The following is a 25,498-nucleotide window of genomic DNA, read 5'->3' as shown; positions in this document are numbered from 1 at the left end:
GATCCTAGTTCCCTGACCAGGGACTGAACCTGTGCCCTCTGCAGTGAGAGCACGGAGTCCCAACCACTGCACCGCCAGGGAATTCCCCCCACTGACTTTCTTAAGGGCACTTTTCTGATGTTTCACTGGTGATATTTTCTGCCCAATCCTAAGGCATCAGACTGAGTAGGGACAGGAAGTCCATGGCCCTTCCCATAACTTTGTCCCTTGGCACATACAATCACTCCTGATCCCTAATAGTTCTCCGTCTCTCTCTCTGCCACTGGCTAGAACCACTTCCCATGGGAGACCCGATACTGGAGACCACACCTCCAGCCCACCCTCTCCTCGGCTCCAGGCTCAGGATGTGCCAGCCTTGAGGACAACGTGGGGTCTGGGGGGCTGGAAACAAGGCCCTTAGTGTGACACACTCTCCATTCCCAGGGCACTCCTCGCCCACGCCCAGTCTCTGCAGATTCTACCTCGTGCCAGTCCCACAGGCAGCAGGAAAGATTATCAACTCATTTCTTGGATTCTAACTTTTTTCCAGACTGCTGTCTCTCAGTCTTTTTTCAACTGTGGTAAAAATATATAACATAAAATGTACCATGTTAATCATTAAATTTTTAAAAAATTTTCTACTTGTAATAAAATATACATAAAATTTACCATCTTAACCATTTTATGTGTACAACTCAGTGGCATCGAATATGTTCACATCACTGAGTGACCATTACCACCATCCATCTCCAGAACTTTTTCATCATTCCAACTGAAACTCCAAACCTGTCACACAGTAATTCAATTTCCTGTTCCCCCCCAGCCCCTGGCAACCACCACTCTACTTTCTAGTTCTATGAATTTGATTCCTCTAGGTATAAGTTGAATCATACAGTATTTATACTTTTTGTGCCTGACTTATTTAGACATATCATAATGGCTTCAAGGTCCATCCAAATTGTAGCATGTAGCAGAATTTCCTTCCTTTTTAAGGCTGAACAATATCCCACAGTATGTATATACCACATTTTATCCACTCATCTGTTGATGAACACCTGGGTTGCTTCCATCTTTTGGATATTGTGAATAATGTTACTATGAACACGGGTGGATAAATATTTGTTCGATTCCCTCCTTTTAATTCTTTTGGGTATATAACCAGAAGTAGAATTTCTGGATCATAAAGTAATCCATGTTTAACTTTTTTAAAGAACTGCCATACCATATGTTTTCCAGAGAGGCTGTACCATTTTACAACAGCTGTCTCTTTTTTTTTTTTTGGCTGCGTTGGGTCTTCGTTGCTGCGCATGGGCTTCCTCTAGTTGTGGCGAGCGGAGGCTACTCTTCGTTGCGGTGCGTGGGCTTCTCATCGTGGAGCACAGGCTCTAGGCGCGCAGGCTTCAGTACTTGTGGCACTTGGGCTCCGTAGTTGTGGCTTGCAGGCTCTAGAGTACAGGCTCACTAGTCGTGGCACATGGACTTAGTTGCTCCGCGGCATGCGGGATCTTCCTGAACCAGGGCTGGAACCCGTGTCCCCTGCATTGGCAGGCGGATTCTTAACCACTGTGCCACCAGGGAAGTCCAGCAACAGCTGTCTCTTGATGCACTGTCCGTGAGGTGGTTCTGGAAGGTGGGGGAGGGTACAATTCCTGTTTTCCCTCGGAGTCCCTGGCTGCCCTCTACACTTGAGGATGGCCCCACAGACCCTCAGTTGGACTTGTGCTTTGAGATGTTTTTTCCAGGAGCAGGATGAGCCACACTGAGGCAATCCAATCCTGCCTTTCATCCAGTCAGCCCTGTGGCCTTGAATGCAACTAGTCGCCAGATGGAAGCTTTCTGTTGTTTTTGCCAGCTCAGCAGCTATTCCCTTTCTGGCTAATGTCCCTATGGTTTCTTTGGAGATCCATCCCTCCCCAACACTCAGTCCATGAGATCTGGCTAGGAGCAGGTTTACCCCAGGTTCCAGGGCAAATGACCCAGGCCTGGCCAATCAGAATATCAGCCTCCTGACCAGGCTGGTGGACTCAGGGACGAGCATTCAAAACCAATGAACCTCAGTTGTGGGGCCTTTATCAGAACTGTTGAAAAAAAAAGAAACTCTTTTTCCCCTAGTTCTTAAGGTAGCAGGATATAAGCCCAGAGCTAATGGGGCTGCCTTGCCTGGGTATGAACCCAACTGAGAGGAAAACAGGATGGAGAGGCAAACAAAGGCTGAGCCCTGATCGTTTCATTTAAGCCCCTGGATCAGCTTATACCTGAAGGCGGTACACCTTTGACTTCCCTATTAATGTAAGCAAACAAATGCCATTTTATTCTGTTTGACTTTGCCAGTCTGGGTTGAGTGTCTTCATTTAAGAGGCAAGTGTCAGAATCTAGATTAACATGCCAAAGAACAGAGCTTTCCATCTGGGCAAAGTTAACCACACCAGGTAAGAAGAGAAGCCATAAATCTTGGACTCATCATTACCAAGCTCTTGCCCTGGGTACTGTCATTTTAAAGATGCCAAAAACAAGGACTTGGAGCCTGGTTGAAAAAAATCCTTCATCAAGCCAAAAACTAAATAGGCACGTAAAAATGTAGATCTCTGAACAACCATATTGGGTGTTTTTCTACCAAACCAAGAACTTAAATCATCATTTTTTTTTTTTTATAAATTTTATTTACTTATTTATTATTATTATTATTATTATTTTTGGCTTTGTTGGGTCTTCGTTTCTGTGCGAGGGCTTTCTTTAGTTGCGGCGAGCTGGGGCCACTCTTCATCGCGGTGCGCAGGCCTCTCACTGTCATGGCCTTTCGTTGCGGACCACAGGCTCCAGATGCGCAGGCTCAGTAGTTGTGGCTCACGGGCCCAGTTGCTCCGCGGCATGTGGGATCTTCCCAGACCAGGGCTCGAACCCGTGTCCCCTGCATTGGCAGGCAGATTCTCAACCACTGCGCCACCAGGGAAGCCCCTAAATCATCATTTTTTAACAACTTTATTGAAGTATAAGTTACATGTCATAAAATTCTCATTTTAAGTGTACAATTCAGTGATTTTTATACATTTACCAAGTTATGCAACTATCACCACATCCAGTTTTAAAACATTCCATTATCCAGTAGGATCCCTAGTGTCTATGAGCACTCGCTCCCCACTCTTCCCTCCTCCCAGCTCCTGGCAACCACTTCTGTCCCTATAGATTTGTCTTTTCTAGATACTTCATATAAATGGAATCATACAATATGTGGCTTTGCGTCTGGCTTCTTTCACGCAGCATACTGTTTTTGAGGTGTATTTATGTTGTAGTATGTATCAATTTTTATTACTACTCAGCATTTATATCACATTTTGTTTATTCATCCACCAGTTGTTAGACATTTGGGTTATTTCCACTTTTTGGGTACTATGAATAATGCTGCCATGAACATTCATGTACAAGTCTTTGTGTAGATACATATTTTCCTTTCTCTTGGATAGATACCTAGGAATGGAATTGTTGGGTCATATGGTTAAGTATATATTTAACTTTCAAAGAAAATGCCAGAATGCCAAACCACTATTTTTATTTCTAAACTAGGTAGCAGTGTATCGGAGCAAGGGAGACACTCACTGAGAACTGGGAGTCGGGTCTCTGCACACAGTGCCAGGAGTACCAGCTTATTAAACGTGATTGACTCCCACTTCAAGTTGCTACCTCCAAAAATAACCCAGAGTGCTGGGGGCACCAAAGCAGACAAGCAGCTATGGAAGAAAGGACTCTATTCTGCTGCCCGAAGCAAGTCCCAACCCCCCAACTATCCAGTTCAAGACCAAGCAAAGAAAAGAGACACACTTAAGGAACCTCCATACTGTTCTCCATAGTGGCTGTATCAATTTACATTCCAACAGTGCAGGAGGGTTCCCTTTCCAGCACACCCTCTCCAGCATTTATTGTTTCTAGATTTTTTGATAATGGCCATTCTGACCGGCGTGAGGTGATACCTCATTGTAGTTTTGATTTGCATTTCTCCTTAAAAAACTAAAAATAGAACTATCATATGACCCAGCAATCCCATTATTGGGCATATACCCTGAGAAAACCATAATTCAAAAAGAGTCATGTGCCACAATGTTCATTGAAGTTCTATTTACAATAGCCAGGACATGGAAGCAACCTAAGTGTCCATCAACAGATGAATGGATAAAGAAGATGTGGCACATATATACAATGGAATATTACTAGCCATAAAAAGAAATGAAATTGAGTTATTTGTAGTGAGGTGGATGGATATAAAGTCTATCATACGGAATGAAGTAAGTCAGAAGAAAGAGAAAAACAAATACCATATGCTAACACATATATATGGAATCTAAAAAAAAAAAAAAGGTTCTGAAGAACCTAGAGGCAGGACAGGAATAAAGACACAGATGTAGAGAATGGACTTGAGGACACAGGGAGGGGGATGGGTAAGCTGGGATGAAGTGAGAGAGTAGCACTGACATATATACACTACCAAATGCAAAACAGATAGCTAGTGGGAAGCAGCAGCATATCACAGGGAGATCAGCTCAGTGCTTTGCGATGACCTAGAGGGGTGGAATAGGGAGGATGGGAGGGAGGCTCAAGAGGGAGGGGATATGGGGACATATGTATGCATATGGCTGATTCACTTTGTTATACAACAGAAACTAACACAGTACTGTGAAGCAATTATACTCCAATAAAGATCTATTTAAAACAAAGAGACACACGATAAAATATCTAAAGATGGAGCTTTGGAGGCAGGGGGAAAGAGTATAGTTATAAGGTAAATATTGTCAGTAAAGAATCAAATGCTGGACTTCCCTGGTGGCGCAGTGGTTAAGAATCTGCCTGCCGATGCAGGGGACATGGATTCGAGCCCTGGCCTGGGAAGATGCCACATGCTGCAGAGCAACTAAGCCCGTGCGCCACAACTACTAAGCCTGCGCTCTAGAGCCCTCAAGCCACAACTACTGAGCCCACGTGCCAGAACTACTGAAGTCCACGCGCCTAGAGCCCCTGCTCTGCAACAAAGGGAAGCCACCGCAATGAGAAGCCCACGCACCGCAATAAAGAGTAGCCCCCGCATGGACATACATACACTACCAAACATAAAATAGATAGCTAGTGGGAAGCAGCCGCATAGCACAGAGAGATCAGCTCTGTGCTTTGTGACCACCTAGAGGGGTGGGATAGGGAGGGTGGGAGGGAGGGAGACGCAAGAGGGAGGAGATATGGGGACATACGTATATGTATAACTGATTCACTTTGTTATAAAGCAGAAACTGACACACCATTGTAAAAAAAGAAAAAAAAAAAAAAAAAAAAAGAGTAGCCCCCGCTCACCGCAACTAGAGAAAGCCCGCGCACAGCAACAAAGACCCAACGCAGCTAAAAATAAATAAATAAATTAATTAATTAAAAAAAAAATCTCTGCAAAAATGCAAGCATCATACACTACTCGATTCTTCAGTAAATGATATTTGCATGGTCATAACCACATAAATGACTGAGACTATTTTTATTTATTTTATTTATTTATTTATTTATTTTTGGCTGCGTTGGGTCTTTGTTGCTGTGTGCGGGCTTTCTCTAGTTGCAGCGAGTGGGGGCTACTCTTCGTTGCAGTGCGCAGGCGGTGGCTTCTCTTGCTGCAGAGCATGGGCTCTAGGCGCGTGGACTTCAGTAGTTGTGGCACGTGGGCTCAGTAGTTGTGGCTCGTGGGCTCTAGAACGCAGGCTCAGTAGTTGTGGCGCACGGGCTTAGTTGCTCTGCGGCATGTGGGATCTTCCCGGACCAGGGCTTGAACCCGTGTCCCCTGCATTGGTAGGCAGATTCTTAACCACTGCCCCACCAGGGAAGCCCGAGACTATTTTATTTAATAAGCTTTTTGGTACTGTTAGTTTACTTCTTGGTCTCCTGCTCATTTTATTATGAAATATTTCAGGCATATTGAAAAAGACAGAAAATCATATAACAGAAAACAAATATAACATTAATACCCATATTCTCACCCTCAGTTTAAGAAATAATAGGGCACAAAGAGTTGAAAGGCCCTATGTACTCTTTCTACGTGGTATTCCCATCTGCTGCCCCCAAAGAGGGGAACCTCTGTGCTGGTTATGTCCACCCCCACGCCCACCCCAGATCAATTCTGTCTTTCTCTGTGCCCTGGGAGGTTGACCTCTATGGACTGCATCTCCCAGGCTCCCTTGCCCTGCCTCCTACCTAGCCAATGGGATGCCAGGACAGAAGACTAGAGAGCGGGAGGAGAGAGAGGTTGGGGTATTGGTTCCTCCTGCCTCCTCCCTGCTTTGCTACAGCTTTTGACCACTGCAGCTCCTGTTCTGCAGCTCCCCTTTCCCTGCAACAAGCTCTGGTGACTGCCCCTTCCCTCTGCCCCTTTAGGATGAGGACTGGTTCCAGCTCCAGGGACCTCGTCTTTAAACTGCCACACCTCTGTAAATAGTTCCTTCCTTAGACTCTTTTCAGTGACACCCATTCAGAAGAGTCATTTGCTTCCTGCCAGGGCCCTGCCCAAATCTCCACTATACTGAATCTGGCCCATATCACTCTCTTGCAAGTCTTTATATTTGTACTACATAGACATGTATCAGTAAGCAAAACATAGTGCTGTTTTGAATGCTTTTAACTTTATTATACATGTCATACTATACATACCCCTTGGCAACTTTTCACTCAATGTTGCTGGTTTTTTGTTTTTTTGAGGTTTTGGTGTTTTTTTTTTAACATCTTTATTGGAGTATAATTGCTTTACAAGGGTGTGTTAGTTTCTGCTTTATAACAAAGTGAATCAGCTATACATATACATATATCCCCATATCTCCTCCCAATGTTGCTTTTCTTTTTAAAACATTTATCCATGTTGACACATATAGCTCTAGTTTATTCATTCTGATCTTCATACCACACTCTATGGATGTTCAGTGGAATTATCCATTCTGATGGACAGTTAGGTGTCCAGTTTTCAGCTGTTACAGAATTCTTATACATATCTCCTATTTGAGTTTTTAACTATGTGGATATGTATTACTTATAAAAATGTAGAATAGATCAGACACAGACAGACAGACACTAACATTGGCTCTGTAAGCTGAGATACCCATAGCTCCTTTCCTACATGTCTGATTACCATCCTTTTATACCAGGTATGGGAGACACAAACAATTGAGTTTCTGCTGGAAGATTTGGAGATCTGCCGCCTCTCCTGTCTTCTGAGGCCCCAAACTCTGCCCCAGTGGGAAGATGAGGTTAATGAGTCCAGGTCCCAGCACAGCTGTGAAACATCTAGAGATGCCCTTTTAACACAACTTGGCTGAGTCACAACTCCTGAGTCAACGTTTATTGAAAGAACTGCCGGCAATCAAGAATTCCCTGGAGGTCCAGTGGTTAGGAGTCCGCACTTAGGAGTCCACACTTAGGAGTCCGAACCCTGCAGGGGGCAAGGGTTCTATCCCTGGTCGGGGAACTAAGGTCCTGCAAGCCATGCGGTGCAGCCAAAAATTAAAAAAAAAAAAAGAAAGAAAGAATTGCCAGCAAAGGAATCATATGCCATTTTCAGACAGGGCCCTGGTCTAGGAGCATTGCAAGTTGGTGGGCAACCCAGCAGACTGCAACAGAGCCATGGCCACCACTAAAATGTGGTCACTTACAGGTGTGGCTGGTGCTAAGTTTTCAAGAGACTGCATTTACATAGTTCTCCTTCCAAGGAATCAACATCAAATAAAGATTTCTGAATGCTGAATATACTGAACTAAGACTCAGTATGCCATGGAAACACTACCAAAGATGGCAAGTTGACTTCACCTAAACTGTATCAATTCTATACTGGGAAAGATTCTGAGTCATGTGCCAGGATCGATTAGTAATGTCTGTTGTAGGAGCAGTAAGTGAGGGCATCAGCATGCATGTCAGGCATTTGGAAGACAGGATAACATAATGGTTAAGTGATTAGGCTTGAGAGTCAGACTGCCTTCATGTCCAGAGTCTGCCACTTCTTAGTTTCCTCAGTTGTGGAAGAGCTAGGGGATGAGATATCTGTAACAGGCATGTACTGGTTTTTTAAAATCAGCTTTACAGGTAGAATTTACATATGAATTCACCAATTTTCAGGGGTACATAATGAATTTTGGCAAATACATATAGTTGTGTAACCACCACCACAATCATGACATAAAACAAAGGTTCCCAAACTTTGTTGGTTCACCACACCCTTAATGTCTCAGTAAACTTTTCACAGAGTCCTTAAGCCAAATAATTGAAAAGTATTTATGTCCTACCAACTTAGTAGCCTCTTGGGAAAAAAAGAATACACAGAAATTGAAAAAAGTATTTTTATTTCATTCAGAAGTAACCAAAATTATTTACGGATGTGTGTGCCTGTCGGGCTCTGCACAAATTCTCAAACCTTGGGAATAGATTGGACACTGTCATCCTCATTTCTTATTCTAAATTGATTTTCACATAGTATTTGATTTTAATCAGCCCCAAAAACCCAACTTCACAAAGATACGACATCATTAAGAAGATGTGTGAAACATTCTTTTTAATGACAGATATTGTGTTTCCCTTGAAAATTTAAATTATCCCACAGTGCTCCTGTGAGCTTGCTGCAGCTCCTTGGAGGTGCCTTAACACAGTTTGTGAGGCACAGACATAGACTCTTTCTATTACCCCTAAAAAGATAACTGTCCAGCATCCTTCTTTGTTTTTTTTTTTACTACCAGTATTTTGATTTCCCTTCATGGGACCACCCCTCCACCACTCTTATTTCATGTGGTTTGAACAGCACTTATCCCAGTCCTGGGCTCCAGGGGAGACATGTTAACCAAGACCTAGTCAATTAGTGCCACAGGGTCTGGTTAAGTAAGGCATAATCACATGACCCAAGTCGGGCCAATGAGGGTTAGCCCTGGGACTCCTGCTAGAATTACAGGAGAGAAGACGCTCTGTTTCTGAGGTTTGCTGAACTGGTAGATATCAGCCTGAGGCTGCCAATGCTCATCTTTGCCACAACATGGGAGAGGCTGTTGAGAATGAAGCTGACATAGAGGAAACATACACACACTCACACATATAGACATCATTGAAGCACCTGGATCCAGCCTTGCCTGAAGCCATTTCCCACTGGACTTCCCACTACGTGAGCCAATAAAACATTTTTTTTTTGTTTGTTTTTTGGCTTAAAGCTAGTTCAACTGGGTTTCTGCCACTTACTACTAAGAATCCTTACTAACGCATCATGTTAAAGCACCGTACAAATGAAATGAGTCCCCACAAGTCCAAAAGTTTCCTTCTAGAGCCAAGGGTCTCAGGATACTGTTGGAGCCCACTGTGTTAGGAACCCAAAGAGTATCTGATGAATACAGCAGGCCTGGGTTCAAATTCTGGCTCCTCGAGTTTCAAGTTACTTAACATCTCTTAGCCTCACTCTCATCTATAAAGCCAGGCTGTCGTTCAGATTAAATGGAATAATCCATGTATCATACAGTCAGCTCTTATCGTTGCTGCTATTATTGTCAGGCTTTGTTTTCTAGATAAAGAAAAGCTCAGAGAGGCGGCTTGCTAAAGGTCAGATGCTAGACAGTGGCAGAGTTCAGGCCTGAACCTAGGAATCCTGACTCCCTGTCTGGAGTTCTTTCCGCACAATCCACTTCTAGGGAAAGAGGCCCAGAAGGCAATGCAAGATGGGAGAGAAACAAAAGAGTACCCAGGGCACAGACCTGCCTTGGGTAGTGGTTAAGAGTATACAGACTCTGTCACAGATATAGAAAACAAACTTACGGTTACCAGGGGATGGGGGGGGAGGGATAAATTGGGAGATTGGGACTGACATATACACACTACTATATATAAAACAGATAACTAATAAGAACCTGCTATATAGCACAGGGAACTCTACTCAATACTCTGTAACAGCCTATATGGGAAAGGAATCTTAAAAAAAAAAAAAAGTGTGGATATACATATATGTATAACTGATTCACTTTGCTGTACACCTGAAACTAACACAACATTGTAAATCAGCTGTACTCTGATAAAAATTAAAAAAAAAAAAAAAAGAGTATAGACTCTGATGTTCAATGCCTGGGTTTGAATCCTGAATCCAGTACTCATAAGCCGTGTGATCTGGGGTATATTTTTCACTCTGTAAGATGGGTATAACAGGATCTATTTCACAGGGGTTTTTTGGGGTTGTTTTTTTTTTTATAGGGTTTTAATAAAATAATACTTATCTTCCTGCTTCCACCCTGTCCGCCTCATGTCTATTCTATACACAGCAGCCAGAGGGATGCCCGGTTCATTGGTAACAAAAGCCAAAAATCTTACAATGGCCTACCAGGCCCCTGCATTTCTGTGAGGTCAGGGTTAGGGAAAGGCCTCTTCAGGCCACCTCCTTCCTGGGTGCAGAGGGATGAGGTCAGGTTTCCAGAGAGGCAAGACAGGAAATGCTCATTAAATCACCTGCCACCACATCTGTAAGTGACCTTCTGTGGTCACACCACAGGCCACAGGGCCAAACACGCACTGGTCTCAGACTGATGCGCAATTCACCGGCACGGCCGAAACCACAACCAGGCAAAACCAAAGTCCTCGCGGTGACTCGACCTTGCCCCTGAGTCCAGAGAGGCCCTGGCAGATGCAAATCACAGGCAAAAGAAAACAGATCCTTTCCTCTAGAAAGTCCCAGAGATTAGGACTTTTTAGGGGTGGGGAGGAATTCCAAATACCTTTCAAATCCCCTAGGATCTGAAATTAGATTTCCTCTTTCCTCCCTTCACTGGAAAAAGGGAAGAAGAGGTAAAACACAGAGATATTATACATCATCCCAAGAAAGACAGAATCAGAGAGATATGAACATGAAACCCACAAATCTCAGATTCTGAGGCAGATATAGGCAAATTAAGATAGGGTGGAATTTTCTGGTGAAAAAAAAAAGACCCTTCCTATTGTTAACCTCACCCACCTGCCTACCTGTTGTGACCTCCCTGTTCCCCAACAAATGTCTCATATCTGAAAGTCCACCCAACACATACATAATGACAACATATACCCTACTTATTATATGCGTATTTCCAGAGACTTTCATCTCAGGAGTTCAGAGCTCTCACATTTATTATGGGGGTTGGGGGGGCGGTGAGAAGTCAGACCTAGTCCAGTCCAGTTCCCCCACTGCCGAAGACGTGAGCAGGGGACATCACGGTTTCCACCCGGTCAGCCTTTCTACAACCCTTGCTGTGCACCAGGGGACAAAATCCAGGGTTAATTCCCAATTCCTCTCTGTCCCTCACACACCTGAGCCCCAGAGACACCAAGTAAGAACATAACAACAAATCAAACGTCTCCTTTACAGCCTCCTCCTGCCAAGACTAGCTATCTAATTGCTGTTAATTGCATTAATTGCACAGCTCTGAAGTGTTAAGACTCCTCCTCCTCCTAGTCTAAAGCAGGGCCAGGGAAAGGAATTATGAACAACAAAAGCTCCACACAGCAAAACTCTCCTCCCACTCCCGACCCTAATACCCTCCATGGCTCCACAGCTGGACATGATCTGAGAGCCTAGCAGGACAAAGCGTTAAGAAATAGCTGAGTCTTCTCGATGGCAGTGGAGCCAGAAGGGTCCCCTGGGAACTGAGTGGGCCCTAAGCCCTGGGCCTGAAGGAAAGGGCACAAACCCACACATGCTGGACAGGCCAAGAAAAAGTACCCTTCTGGTTCTGGTACCTTACTCTGTGCTCGTGCCTAAAAAAGCACCCGCTTTCCTGCTCAGTCTCTCCAGCAACCCTCTCTCTATTCATCTGGACCTACTACATCATATCTAGAAAGACCCATCACAGACACCCTTGCCAATCTCCCCTCCCCTCCTCTGGACACAGTAAGAGGCCAACCAAACTGCAGACAAGAGCTACATGGACAGAGAAAATGTCATTGCTCCAGCTGAGTACAGGAAGGAGCGGGCTGGGGTGTTCCATGTGATTTAAGGCAAACAGAGCCCAACTCTGGAGAAAACAGACACAAGCCGGTAGCTGGGGAGGGGACAGCCTCATCTCCAAAAATGGTCCAGGCATCCCTCCTGGCCAACACTAAGGTTTCCTGAGGCGTCTTTAGTCACCAAGGTAGGTAGCTGAGGCCTGTGCGAACCTCCTGTCAGAAACAACTCTCCCTGCCAGGCCCGAGCAGCGGCAATGCCCTTCTCTCGAGGGGCCTCTTACACCCGCCCTCACCCCACCCAGTGTAAGGCTCTGGGCCAAATGGGTGAGGGCTGGGAGCAGCGTCTATCACTAAAGGAGGCAGCCCAGCTGTCACAAGTGACAGATGTCATCCACAACGCCAAACTCGGCCTGCAGCAGCGTCGGAGAGGCGGGCACAGACACAGGAGCCCCAAAGACTGAGAACAGGGGTCTCTAACCCCTAAGCTAAGTCTACGGGTTCAAGGTGAACGGCTCCCAAGCACGTCTCTCAAAATGGAGCTGCAGAGGACAGGGCTGGCCCGCCAGAGTAAAGGAGGAGTGGAACTGCCGAAAGCTGGAGGGCGGCGGTGGGGTCAGGGAGATCCCTGAGGAGGTGGGCGCTGGGCTTTCTCTTTGAGTCCCCAAACATACCTGTCCCCTCCGGCCTCCCCCACAGGGACACGCCTGGAACTTCCCCTCAGACGCCACAGACCAACTTTCTGCAGCGAAGGAGGTGCGCGGAGCAAAGAACCGGCGCGAGGGCGGGGGAAATGGGGAGCTTCGACTCGGCGCCCCAAGGGGATGAAGAACTGAAATACTGGGAGATGGGAGGGGGCTGGCCCGCGCGAACCACCAGCCCCCAGGGCCTAGCCAGGGGCAACCTCTGGGCCCTAATGGTTCCTACCGCCCGGGCTGGGCAAGCAGGAAGGGGAATACCCTGCACATCAGGTAGCAGAGTTTCAGGACTAGGTGGCCCGGTCCTACCTGCAGTTCCTGGAATTCTCCCTCCAGCTCGTGCCACTCGCGCTCACAACGCTCCAGTTGGCTGGCCATGGTGCAGTGGTGCGAGGCGGCGGCGGTTGCTCCTGCAGCGTGGCGCGGCCGGCCACCAGCAACCCACGCCTGTCCGCTCGCCGGCCGCCTTCCGAGGCACCAGCTGTTCCTGCGCAGCGGGAGCCACGCGCGCACCTGACGTCACAGCCCCGGCCCTGGAGCCCGTCCCACCCCTCGCCGGGAGTCAGGCCCTGCGCATGCGCACGCTCCGCCCCGGCTCCGCCCCCGCGCGCCGGGCGCCTGCCGGGGGATTGCTGAAGCTTTGCAGAACTTGGTAGGGTCTACTGCTGCCCCCACTTTGGGAATGCTTCTGCGCCTCCAGAATCTCTCTCGCCTAATTTGGGTGGGGAACTTGTCCGCAAACCGCATTTGTAGAGCTTATTTTACTCAGATTGTGTGTATTGGGAGTGTCTGGGGTCGGGAGGTAGAGGGGAGATTGCGGGGAAGGAGCATTGCCTTAACTGAGCCAAAGCCAACGACGGCCTGGAATGCCAGAACTGACGTTCACCATCCAGCAAGGTCGCCGGGCAGGGCGGGGAAGCGCAGAGAGCGCCCTGTCATCTCACATTGTCATTATTTACTTCAGCCAATACATCCTAGATCCTGCCTTCTAAGACTCTAGGTGACTCTCTTGACAGCTGTTTCTGTCGCTCAAATGACACAACCCCCTCAATGCTAATTGAATCCAAATTCCCTCACCTCCCGGGCGTGGTCCTGCAAGATCTATCCCTGCCTAGTTTTCGAGTCACATCTCCTATCTCATCCCTCTCGATAAGTACTCTCCAGCCACGGTTTTTGTTTGTTTTTTCTTCCTGCTCTTGCATGGAATATTCTTCCCTCTAAATCTTCATATGGTTGCCTTTTTCTCATCATTCTAGCCTTAGTTCAAATGACACCTGTATTAGTTTCCTAGGGCTGCCCTAATTACAAACTGGGTTAAGTACCACAAACTGGGTGGCTTGAACAACAGAAATGTATTCTCTCACAGTTCTGGAGGCTAGAAGTGAGAAATCAAGGAGTCAGCAAGATCGTACTCCCTCTGAGACTCTGAGTAGAATCTTCTCTTGCTTCTTCAAAGCTTATGGTGGTGGTGGTCAACCCTCAGCATTCTTTGGCTTGCTGCACCCCTCCAATCTCTGCCTCTGTTTTACATGGCCTCTTTCCCTACGTGCTTGTCTCTGTGTGTCCTCTCCTCTTATAAGGACACCAGTCTCCTTGGATTAAGGGCCCACCCTACTCCAGCATGAACTCATCTCCATTTAACTAATTACATCTGCAAAAACCTAGTTCCAAATAAGGTCACATTCTGAGGGAGTGAGTATTAGAACTTCAACATATCTTTCTGTGGGACAAAATTCAACCTGGAACAACACCTCTAAAAAAAAAAAACTGTTCCTGAACACCCAAAGGGTCATGCCTCCTCCGAGTCACTTACATTTCACCTGCTTTATTTCCTTCATACAACTTACCATTATATGAAAGTGTTTGTCTCCATGTTGGTTGCATGTTTCCCTCCATGGGTATATAATATAATCTACATGAGATCTTAGGGATCTTGTCTCTGTTTTGGTCATCATTGGATCCCTAAAGCACACAGTAGGCCCTCAATAAATATTTGTTGAAGGAATAAACATTAAAGATCATCTACTGCAGAGGTTCTCAACTTTTGGGGTTCATAGACCCCTCTGAGAACTCTGAATGGGGAAAATGCACAAGAGCACACGGAGAAATATTTGCAGTTCTTATTTGAGGTGTGAAAAAGAGTGTGACTTACTCAAGATTCCCAGCTAATTAATGACCAACTTTGATTTATGATTCTCATCTCTGGGGGTTGGGGCTTCAACATATCTTTTTGGGAGACAATTTAACCCAAAACAACACCTCTCAAAAAGGGTGAAACAGGATTTGTTTGCAAGCCTGGTTATTGTTGACTGGATGTCAGATGTTGTGAAGTCTACCTTATTGCCTTCTTCCACCTCCCTTTTTCTCCTTCTCCTCCTCCCCCTCCTCCTCCTTTTGTATTTTAGTAGTTCTAAAAAATATTCTTGAGCTTTATATTGGATGTGGTTATTTGGAAACCATTTGATCCTTTTGAATCTTGCTTCTTTTTTGGCTGCGTTGGGTCTTCGTTGCTGCGCGCAGGCTTTCTCTAGTTGTGGTGAGCGGGGGCTACTCTTCGTTGCGGTGCGCGGACTTCTCACTGCAGTGGCTTTTCTTGTTGCAGAGCATGGGCTCTAGGCACGCAGGCTCAGTAGTTGTGGCGCACGGGCTTCGTTGCTCCGCGGCACGTGGGAACTTCCCGGATCAGGGCTTGAACCTGTGTCCCCTGCATGGCAGGCGGATTCTTAACCATTGCGCCACCAGGGAAGCCCTGAATCTTGCTTTTAACATTTACCTGGGACCAAAAGAGTGCTCAGTCTGGAGCTAATTTTTCTCCACTACTGAGGTAAGACCAGTGCCCACGAATCATGAAGTTTTCTAGTCTGGCTGGTGCAAGAGCAGACTGTATTCCTGGGCCTGTGTAGGTGCCACACACTCTTACCTCTAGTCATTTCAGGTAGCTCTTTTCCTGGCCTCCGGTAGTTGTACTTGCAAGGGCAGGTTGACCAGGGCTCAGCTGATCCTAGAGGGGACTCTTTGCAGACCTCTGGATTCTCCATGTGCAGCTGTCTCCTCTCTAGAATTCTAACCTCCTTGGTTTCCCTGGACCCTCAGCTCTGTCCTCTCAACTCAGGGGGTCTGCCAGGCTCCACCTGGGGTCCCCCTGCCCTGTACCATGGCCTGGAAACTCTCTCAAGACAATAAGCTGGGGGACTTCCCTGGCAGTCCAGTGGTTAAGACTCCATGCTTCCAATGCAGGGGGTGCGGGTTCGATTCCTGGTTGGGGAACTAGGATCCCACATAATGCATGGTGCAGCCAAAAAAAAAGAAAATAAGCTGGGCAATCACAGGGCTAACCCCACTTGTTTCCTGTGTCTCAGGGATCACCGTCCTCCACTGACTGATGTCCAGTGTCTTGAAAAAACACATCATTTCATATTTATTTTCTCCATTTTTTTGTTGTTTCAGGTGAGAAAGTAAATCTCGTCCATATTACTGCATCTTGGCCAGCAGAAGTCAGCATGATGCAGTTGAGATTCAGATGATTATTGTATGTTTCCGTAATTCATTGCTTTTTCCTTTGCTGAGTGTATTTCATTGTATGGATGGATCCATTTGTTTATCCGTTCACCAGTTGAGGGAACTTTGGGATGTTTCCAGTTTGGCTGGATTATAAACAGAAGTTTTTAAATTAAGTTTTTAAATATAGAAGTTTTAAATCTAAGTTTTTAAATGTAAATTTTTTTTAATTAAGAAAAAGATGACAGTTTCATATAAAAATCCAGACTTTTACTTTCTCTTGAAAAGTGGAAAGACCTGGCCAGGGCTTCCCTGGTGGCGCAGTGGTTGAGAATCTGCCTGCCAATGCAGGGGACACGGGTTCGAGCCCTGGTCTGGGAGGATCCCGCATGCCGCGGAGCAACTGGGCCCGTGAGCCACAACTGCTGAGCCTGCGCGTCTGGAGCCTGTGCTCCGCAACAAGAGAGGCCGAGATAGTGAGAGGCCGGCGCACTGCGATGAAGAGTGGCCCCCGCTTGCCACAACTAGACAAAGCCCTCGCACAGAAACGAAGACCCAACACAGTCATAAATAAATAAATAAATAAATTTTAAAAATAATCTGTTAAAAAAAGACCTGGCCACACTGGGCTCATGTTCGTGCTCGGCAATGGGCTGGACCAGAGGAACACATGTCCCCTTCACAGGAGGCTCGCCAGCTGCCACAGTCCCCTCCAGGCTCGGTTGTACTGCCCCAGCCTACTTCATGTAGGCTGGAGACAGCTGAGCTTGAGACTCCTGATACAATGTGTCATGAATCTTGCAAAACCAGATAAATCACTCACTTGGTGAAAAAGCAGAAAATAGTTTTTAATTGGGGTTAGTAGAATCAAAAAGGAAATCCAGGGCCTTGAAGGATGAATTAAATGTCACCAAGCAGAGGATTTGGGAAGATGAACCCCCTTTGCCTATGCTTGCAGCCGCTCAATCCTGGGCTGAAGAGGCTGGCCTTGCCCCCCAGGGAGAGCTAGGCAGATGTACCTTCTCTGCAAGCTGGCCAGTGGTCAGGTTGCAAATCTTAGGGACCGTTCTCTGTGGGGTCAGGACTTTACGTGCATTATTCACAAGCCTTTCTGTAGATGGCACGGGCTGGCCACCCCCATCAGTGTAGCTGCTTAGGTGCCAGAAGTATCAGATCTTACCTGGCTGCCACCCTGTCCCGGTTTCTGCCCAAAGAGCTTTCAGACTCACTCATCAGCTTCCTGGGGCTGGATCTGCCTCTTCTTAGGGATTTTGACCATGATAGGTGAGAATGTGTGTTGCAAGATTCCTCCCCCACCCCCTCCCCACACCACCAGGGGGAAATCTCTCCTATTTGCTTATTTTAAGGCACTCTACTTAGGGACCTACCAGCCGCAGAATTTGCTCAGTCAGCTGGGGAGAGTCATAAAAGTAGCAAATGGGAATTCCCTGGTGGTCCAGTAGTTAGGACTTGGTGCTTTCACTGCCCAGGGCTAGGGTTCAATCCCTGGTCTGGGAACTAAGATCCCACAAGCCTCGTGGCGTGGCCAAAGAAAAAAGGAACACAGAGCACCTACTATGTGCTTGGTGTTCTTCTATGCACTTTATGTATATGTATTAATACATTATGTATATGTATAATGCACGACGACCTTATGAGGAAGGACCTTTATTATCCCTATTCGACAGGTAAGTACTCAAAGGCATGGTTTCTCCAGCTTTCAGTGTGCTTTAAACCACCTCCTGGAGATCCTGTTAAAATGCAGATTGGGATTCAGTAGGTTCTAGGAAGGACCCGAGATTCTGTAATTCTACAAGCTCCCAGCCAATACTACTGGTCCAAGGACCACACTTGAAATAGCAAGAGTCCAAGGTACAGAGAGGTGAAAGAACTTTCCCCAGCTCATCCAGCTACTGGTAGCTGTGTTACTTATGCACTGCAGGATGCCAAGAGCCTATTCTAAAATAAGAGCAGCTGCCCAGGGAGAAGTGAAAATTCCAGGGACTTTTCCTTCGTCTGCTTCCCACAAACGCCCTTGCTCAAAATAGTCCCCCCTCCCAAAAAAAAGTCCCCAAGATTGTAAAAAGCAATTTGTGCAAAGATGGTTATAGCAGCATTTTTCAGATCAGCCACACACTGGAAGCATCCCAAGTGCCCCACAAGAAAGAAACAGTTAAGTAAGCTGTAGTCTGTCTTGGGAATTCCCTGGCGGTCCAGTGGTTAGGACTGAGCGCTTTCACTGCGGTGGCCGGGGTTCAATCCCTGGTTGGGGAACTAAGATCCCGCACGGTACGAGGTGCAGCCAAAAAATTAAAAAACAGGAAAAAAAAAAAAAAAGCTATAACCTGTCTATTTCATGTAATACTATATGGCTCTTAAAAATCATTATGGGAACTAAATGGATACCTTTAAACAGGTACATTAAAGCATGTTAAGTAAAAAAATAGAGCTCCAAATAATGTATATATACTGATTAAAGTTATATGATCATTCGTGTACCCTGAAAGAGATTGGGTGAATTTAGTATAACAGAAATAGTCCAGCATATGGTAGGAGGGAAGAAGGAAAGAAGGGAATTGAAAGAATTTCTCTTCCAATAAATAATATTGGGGCAAGTGAAAAAAAAAAAGGAAATAGTCCATCATATAAACTGATGGAATTTTCTTTTTTCTGTTAAAATTTAAAATAATTTTTAAAAGAAGAAAACCAACAAAAATTTATTGGTGGCACTAAATAGAGCAGTTTTGATAGAGGGAAAACGTAGAGGCAAAAGGGTTTTAAAAGTAGTCTGAACACAGTAGATTAAACCCAGTTTGTTTTTTTTTTTGCATTTTTGAATTTTATTTTATTTTTTATACAGCAGGTTCTTATTAGTTATCCATTTTATACATATTAGTGTATATATGTCAATCTCAATCTCCCAATTCATCACACCACCCCCCCCCCCGATAATCTTTTTTTCCTGAAATGTTGTTCAGGTGTTTGATAGAAATTTTAAACCCCTATCTTTCTGTTCACAGGTTTATAATGTAAACAGTATTATCTATTAAAATTTATTTGTTTAATATTTACTCTCCAGGTATCAAAATGTGCTTTATGTCCTTATTCAGTTATTTGCATTACTGGGCCTACCTGGGACTGTAAAGTCCTGGCTGGCTGGGGCTGTGTGATTTACTAGTCGACAGACCTGAGTTCAAATCCCAGCCCTGCCACTTGACGGATGTGTGACCCTGAGTACATAATTCGCCTTCTCTGTAAATTGGGGGTTGCTCTGTAGGATTGTTGTGAGGACTAAATGAGATGATGTAGGTAAAGTGCCTGATATGTAAGCACCAGAAAGCACTAACTTTATAAATTTTGGTTTTAAAAAAACAAACATTTTATTTTGGGATACTTTTTTTTTGGCTGTGCCGCATAGCATGTGGGATTTTAGTTCCCCGACCAGGGATCAAACCCGTGCCCCCTGCAGTGGAAGCACAGAGTCTTTTTTTTTTCCTTTTTAAGTATTTATTTATTTGGCCGCACTGGGTCTTAGTTGCGGCATGTGGGATCTAGTTTCCTGACCAGGGATCAGACCCGGGCCCCCTGCATTGGGAGCGCAGAGTCTTAACCACTCACTGGACCAGCAGGGAAGTCCTGGGGTACTTTCTTTTTGGTTTTTTTAAAATTTTATTTATTTTTGGCTGCGTTGGGTCTTTGTTGCTGCATGCGGGCTTTCTCTAGTTGTGGCAAGCGGGGGCTACTCTTCATTGCGGTGCACAGGCTTCTCACTGCAGCAGCTTCTCTTGTTGCAGAGCTTGGGCTCTAGGCGCGCAGGCTTCAATAGTTGTGGCACATGGGCTCAGTAGTTGTGGCTCGCGGTCTCTAGAGTGCAGGCTCAGTAGTTGTGGTGCACGGGCTTAGTTGCTCTGTGGCATGTGGGATCTTCCCAGACCAGGGATCGAACCCGTGTCCCCTGCATTGGCAGGCGGATTCTTAACCACTGCACCACCAGGGAAGTCCCTATTTTTCCCATTCTGTGTGTTGATTTATATACATATACTTTTTAACTTATCCAGAAAATCTCAAACTTAAAGGAAAGTTGCAAGTACAGTACAAATAACTTATTTTTCAAACCCATTCAGCGTAGATTGCTCATCCAGTTCACCCCATCACTCCTGAATACTTTAGTGGGCATTTCCCACAATAAAGAACATTCTCCTAATCAACCAAAGTACAATCATCAAAATCAAGAAATTAACACTGATACATTACTCCTGATCTTCCCAGACCAGGGCTCGAACCAGGTAAGCATTCCTGGTTCCTTCCAGTGGAGAATGGCATTTAGAAACCAAGTTGGTTTTTTTAATTAATATATTTATTTATTTGGCTGCGCCAGGTCTTAGTTGTGGCATGCGGGATCTAGGTCCCTGACCAGGGATCAAACCTAGGCCCCCTGCAATGGGAGCGCAGAGTCTTAACCGCTGGACCACCAGGGGAAGTCCCACCAAGTTTGTTTTGTTTTGTTTTTTGTTTTTGGCTGAGCCATGCAGGATCTTAGTTCCCTGACCAGGGATTGAACCCAGGCCCTTGGCAGTGAAAGCGTGGAGTCCTACCCACTGGACCACCAGGAAATTCCCTAGAAACCAAGTTTTGGGTACTAGATGTGTGTGTTCATCACTATGGGATGTCACTATTCTCTTCTCTCTGAGGACAGATCTAGGGACTGTATTTATATATTATGCATGTATATATGTACACATTTACACCTCTATTTATAACTCTATTTATAAATATTGAAAACCATGACTTCACACCAATATCCAATTCCAATCCACAGAGTTCATTCTAGTTTGTCCCTTTCCAGATTCACTATTCCCCTCTCCAGCAGTGGGAAACCTGGCTCCTGTCATCCTTAACATATTTACTTATCTGATCATTCCTCCTCATATGTAACCAATCTCCCATGGCCACCACCATCCTGTCCCCAGTCCTGAGGCCAACGCTGCCCCAAATAAATCTTTTATTTTTAAAAATATTTATTTATTTGGCTGCACCAGGTCTTAGTTGAGGCGTGCAGGATCTAGTTCCCTGACCAGGGATTGAACCCCGGCCCCCTGCATTGGGAGCGTGGCATCGTAACCACTAGACCACCAGGGAAGTCCCCCAAATAAGTGTATCTTAATGAGAAGGATGAGCACGTTGATCTCTTTCTTTGGCTTGGTGTCCAGATTAAAACGTCTTTTTTTCTTATGTGAAAACTTACCCAACCTCTAGTGGCTGTTATCAAAGAGATGTGAGTGGAAGGAAGTGCTTGATAAAGATTTAGAAACTGAACACTTCCTAATTCGTCTCAAAAGCCATCTAAGAAAATTAGAGGAATGTATTTATTATTAGACATCTTTGTTGTCCTCATTTGTTGCAGACACAAAAAGCCCTACAACCTGGGTCCCAGCCAGCCCTGTTATTTTGGAGGCCCTCCATCAAGCAACAGGGAGAAAACATCCAGTGTCTTCGATGCATTTGAAGAATTAGGTCTGACAGTTCCCTAATGAAGCCATATTTACCAGGTTCTTTTGTATAATGGTGGATATTGGAGGAAGATTGTAGGTAGTGGGAAATTCACCAAAATGTTTTCCAGTCACCAGGGGAAGTGTTGGCTGCTTTTTGGTTTTGGTTTGGTTTGCTTTTGAGCCTGAAAGACTAAATCTTATTTAATTGCGCCACCTGCTGGCAACTTCACAGAATTTCTTTTTCTTCCAACAAAAGGCAAAAATCAACAAAAGATTTATTCACAAATAGCCTTTTTTCTTTCACCTGAAAAACTACTACTCACAGAGCTGGGGTGGTGGAAATATGTCAACATTCTTCATCTTTAGTAAAAAAAAAAATTTGCTTTCGACGTTTTCAACAATGAGACTATATTACCTTTTTATGGTGACATATAATGTATACAGAAACATGCATAAATTGTATATGTACAGTTTAAATAGTAATCATAAAGAGAATCTGTGTGACTAAGACCCAGGTCAAGAATAAGACATTGCCAACAACAACAACAAAAAGAAGACATTGCCATCACCTTAGATAACCCCAGACCCCTCTTCCCTGATCCTAACCTTCTCCCTCCCTTCCCCTAAGGTAACCACTATCCTGATTTGGGGGATAATCATTTGAGCATGAATTACTTTTAAGCAGAAAACAACTAAAGTATTAAGTTTAAAAAATAATGTAGGGCCTTCCCTGGTGGTGCAGTGGTTAAGAATCCGCCTGCCAATGCAGGGGACACGGGTTCGCGCCCTGGGCCGGGAAGATCCCACATGCCGCGGAGCAACTAAGCCTGTGCACCACAACTACTGAGCCTGCGCTCTAGAGCCCGCAAGCCACAACTACTGAGCCCGCATGCCACAATTACTGAAGCCTGAGCGCCTAGAGCCCGTGCTCTGCAACAAGAAAGCCACCGCAGTGGGAAGCCCGTGCACCGCAACGAGGAGCAGCCCCCGCTCGCCGCAACTAGAGAAAGCCCGCGCGCAAAAACGAAGACCCAATGCAGCCAAAAATAATAAATAAATAAATAAAATAAATAAAAATTATTAAGAATTTCAAAACAGTGACAGCAGAGCATTAAGCCAAGCACAAGGCACTTCTGAGCAAGAGGCCCTGTGTGACTCCCCTGTGAGGAGGGTTGTACTAACTGGTGTATTTTGAGTCCATTTAAGGGTTTCCTTGTTTGCCATTTTCATTATTCTTCTGTTCTTTATGAGGTACCTATGAAACAGTTCATTCCTTTCACGGCAGGTCCATTCTTGGCTTGGGACCCTTCTAAGATGCTATGTCTCAAGGAGAAAACAGTTTAAAGAGAAGGTGTCTACCCAAACGAGAAAAGCCCAGTAAGTGTCTGAGCAACTTCCTAAGGATACCCAAGAATCACCTTTCCTTTCCTTTTCATGGTTTGCATCCTTAATTAGAATTCATAACTTGGCAGTTTGGGAGGTTTTACTGCCTGCCAGGTTGAGACTTTGTTAGAGTTTTCCCAACTTCTCCCTGTTCAACCAATCACTGTGGTCAAAAAGTCACCTGCCTCATTCCCTGCCAGCAGGGCAAGTTCAAGAAAACACAGTGGTTCCTGGCCACTGGATTTGGAGCCAACCTTCCTCAGCCTGGCATCTGGACCTCCTCACTCCCAGTCTACCCCACTCTGTTCATAGGGCGTTCAACACGCTCTCCCATGTTGTGTGAGGCCATCCTTCCACTTTGGTCAAGACAGTGGCCGGAGTCACTACACTATCATGCTTACCTCCAGGACCTTGCCCAGGGTATTCGTATCCCTGAACCCTGCTGTCCTTTCTTTCTGAGTGTGAACTCGTCAAGGGCAGGGGCTGGATTATATTCATCTTTGAATCTCCAGTATCCAGCACAACGTACATATAAAAAAGATAACACGTTTTCCACAAGGAATCAAGTTTATGAACTGACACAGGGGACTTCCAAAACATTTCTAACTTTTGCGTCACAAAATCACACTTACCTCTATGCAGACTTGTTTCTTTTCTGGCTCTTATTCAACATCTCTTCCTAATGATTTCCTGACTGGGAATCCTGACTAGGACCTACTTTGATGTGGGCGAGGTGTACTCTATTTTTTTTTTTTTAAATAATACTTGTTTTCAACCTGGCACATAGGCACCCAAATGTGTCCTTATTGAGTCCTGAAGTCTTTTAGAATATAAGAATTCATGGGGGGACTTCCCTGGCGGTCCAGTGATTAGGAGTCTGCGCTTCCACCGCAGGGGACCCAGGTTCCATCCCTAGTGGGGGAACTAAGATCCCACAAGCCCCGCGGTGCGGCGGAGAGAAAAAAAAAAAAAAAAGTCATGGGGAAAAAGAAAACAGGGAAAATTCTTTCTCCCTAAAACCTTTATTTAACACACATGTGAAAAAGAATAATCTTGTAAAACCTTTCTAAAATCGAAAATTAAGTTCCAGTGATCACATTCTGGCCTTACATTTCTAGGTTCCGTAATTCCGCAGCAGGGTATTTGGGCGGTCCCGAAATTCAGCTTTCCATTCAGCCACACTTGCCGCGCTTTCTCCCTCCGCCCTTTCGGTTTTGGAACACGATCCCGCCCACTTCCGGCAGAGGCGTCCATAGCGCAGGCGCAACTCCTGGAGCCATTCACGGACCTCCTGGTCTAGTGCCGAAGTACGCGCATGTGCAAGAGGGGGGCGGGGCTGGTTAATTGGGCGGGAGAAGGCAGGTCCACGGAACTCACGCGACTGTCTCCGCCCACCTAAATAGGCAGGAGGAGCCGAGAGCCGCCTCAGGGTTAAGGCAGCGCACGCGCACTGAGTGAGGAACGTGGCGAGGAACAAGGGCAAGCCTTTACGCACGCTCATTTAAATAAGGCAAGCAGCTTCTCGCGTCAGCTCTTTAACCCGCCTCCTTTCTCTCTGTTTTACCCGCCTCTGACTTTTAAAGGGCCAGAGACCTTTTTCACCGAATTGCTTTTTTAAAAAGAATTTTTTGAGAGCCTTCTGTGTGCCGGGACCAGCTTACATTGTCTTCTGTGTGCATTTTCCAATTTTTTCCTTTGTAACAGTGTAGTAATTACTTTAATATGTATATTTTTGCGTAAATTTATTTCCCCGCCCTAATTGTACCATTCCCTTGGAGGCAATTCTCTGAAATGGGAGGCAATGTGGTGTTCTGAGCAGGTCTTCCTAGGTCAAAAAGTCTAAGATTGAATCCTGGCCCAGCCACTTATTTTGCTCTTTTACTCTGGGTATCTTCCTTAACTTTTGTGAACCTAAGAGTTTGCAGATTTTTTAAATGAAGGTAAAGCTACCTACCTACCTCATAGAATTGTTGTGAAAACACGCGTACATTTTTTTTAAAACTCTGTAAAGTACCAAGTACTGTGCCTCATACCAGCTATCTATTAAATATATAGTAGTCAGTAGTCATTAAGTGGAATTAGTCAGAAAATAGCTTTATAGTTTCTGTAACATGGTTCCAGATGGTTCTTCAGGAGGATTTAACTAATTGCCAGGATGGCTAGTGGTAGGTAATGGTGCGTTTTTCCCCACAGTGTTGGCAATATCACAGTCCATCATTTTTACACATTTTTCTAGTCTAGACAGTATGTAATGCATGGCAGGGTTATTTTAACTTTCATTTCTTTAATTGCTGGTGAGGTTGTGCATATTTCCTTGGGATGATTTATTAGCTGTATTTCTTTGCCTAACAACTATTTTCAAACACCGTAATTTCCACTGGCTTATCCCGGTAGACATTATGTTAGGTTCTGACAGAGCATTTCCTTGACCAACTTAAAAAAAAAAAAGGATGGGGAGCTGTGGGCAGTGAAAGGAAACCTTGCAAGGAAGGGATAAAACGAGATCAGAGCTCA

At 45.3% G+C, this 25,498-nt stretch overlaps 1 protein-coding gene and 1 long non-coding RNA gene across 4 annotated transcripts in view; one reads left to right on the top strand and one right to left on the bottom strand.

Annotated features, from left to right (window-relative positions):
* TMEM120B (transmembrane protein 120B) overlaps positions 1 to 13,113 on the bottom strand; it is a 47,726-nt gene extending 34,613 nt beyond the window's left edge. For all 3 annotated transcript variants that reach the window (XM_082418088.1, XM_082418089.1, XM_082418090.1), the window contains exon 1: positions 12,921 to 13,113. In XM_082418088.1, the coding sequence (XP_082274214.1) occupies positions 12,921 to 12,989 (69 nt within the window). In that variant the 5' untranslated portion in view covers positions 12,990 to 13,113. The remainder of the gene's footprint in view (positions 1 to 12,920) is intronic.
* A 25-nt stretch (positions 13,114 to 13,138) lies between these two features.
* Positions 13,139 to 16,721, top strand: LOC309640029. The gene is made up of 3 exons (XR_014251990.1): positions 13,139 to 13,263; positions 16,059 to 16,140; positions 16,398 to 16,721. It is a non-coding gene; the product is annotated as an uncharacterized lncRNA (long non-coding RNA).
* The last annotated feature ends 8,777 nt before the right edge of the window (positions 16,722 to 25,498 follow it).

This window comes from Balaenoptera physalus (assembly GCF_965194825.1).
Source record: "Balaenoptera physalus genome assembly, chromosome: 12".
In the NCBI taxonomy this organism is placed as follows: domain Eukaryota; kingdom Metazoa; phylum Chordata; class Mammalia; order Artiodactyla; family Balaenopteridae; genus Balaenoptera; species Balaenoptera physalus.
Note: the sequence above shows the minus strand (reverse complement) of the source record. Positions and strands in the feature narration are given on the sequence as shown.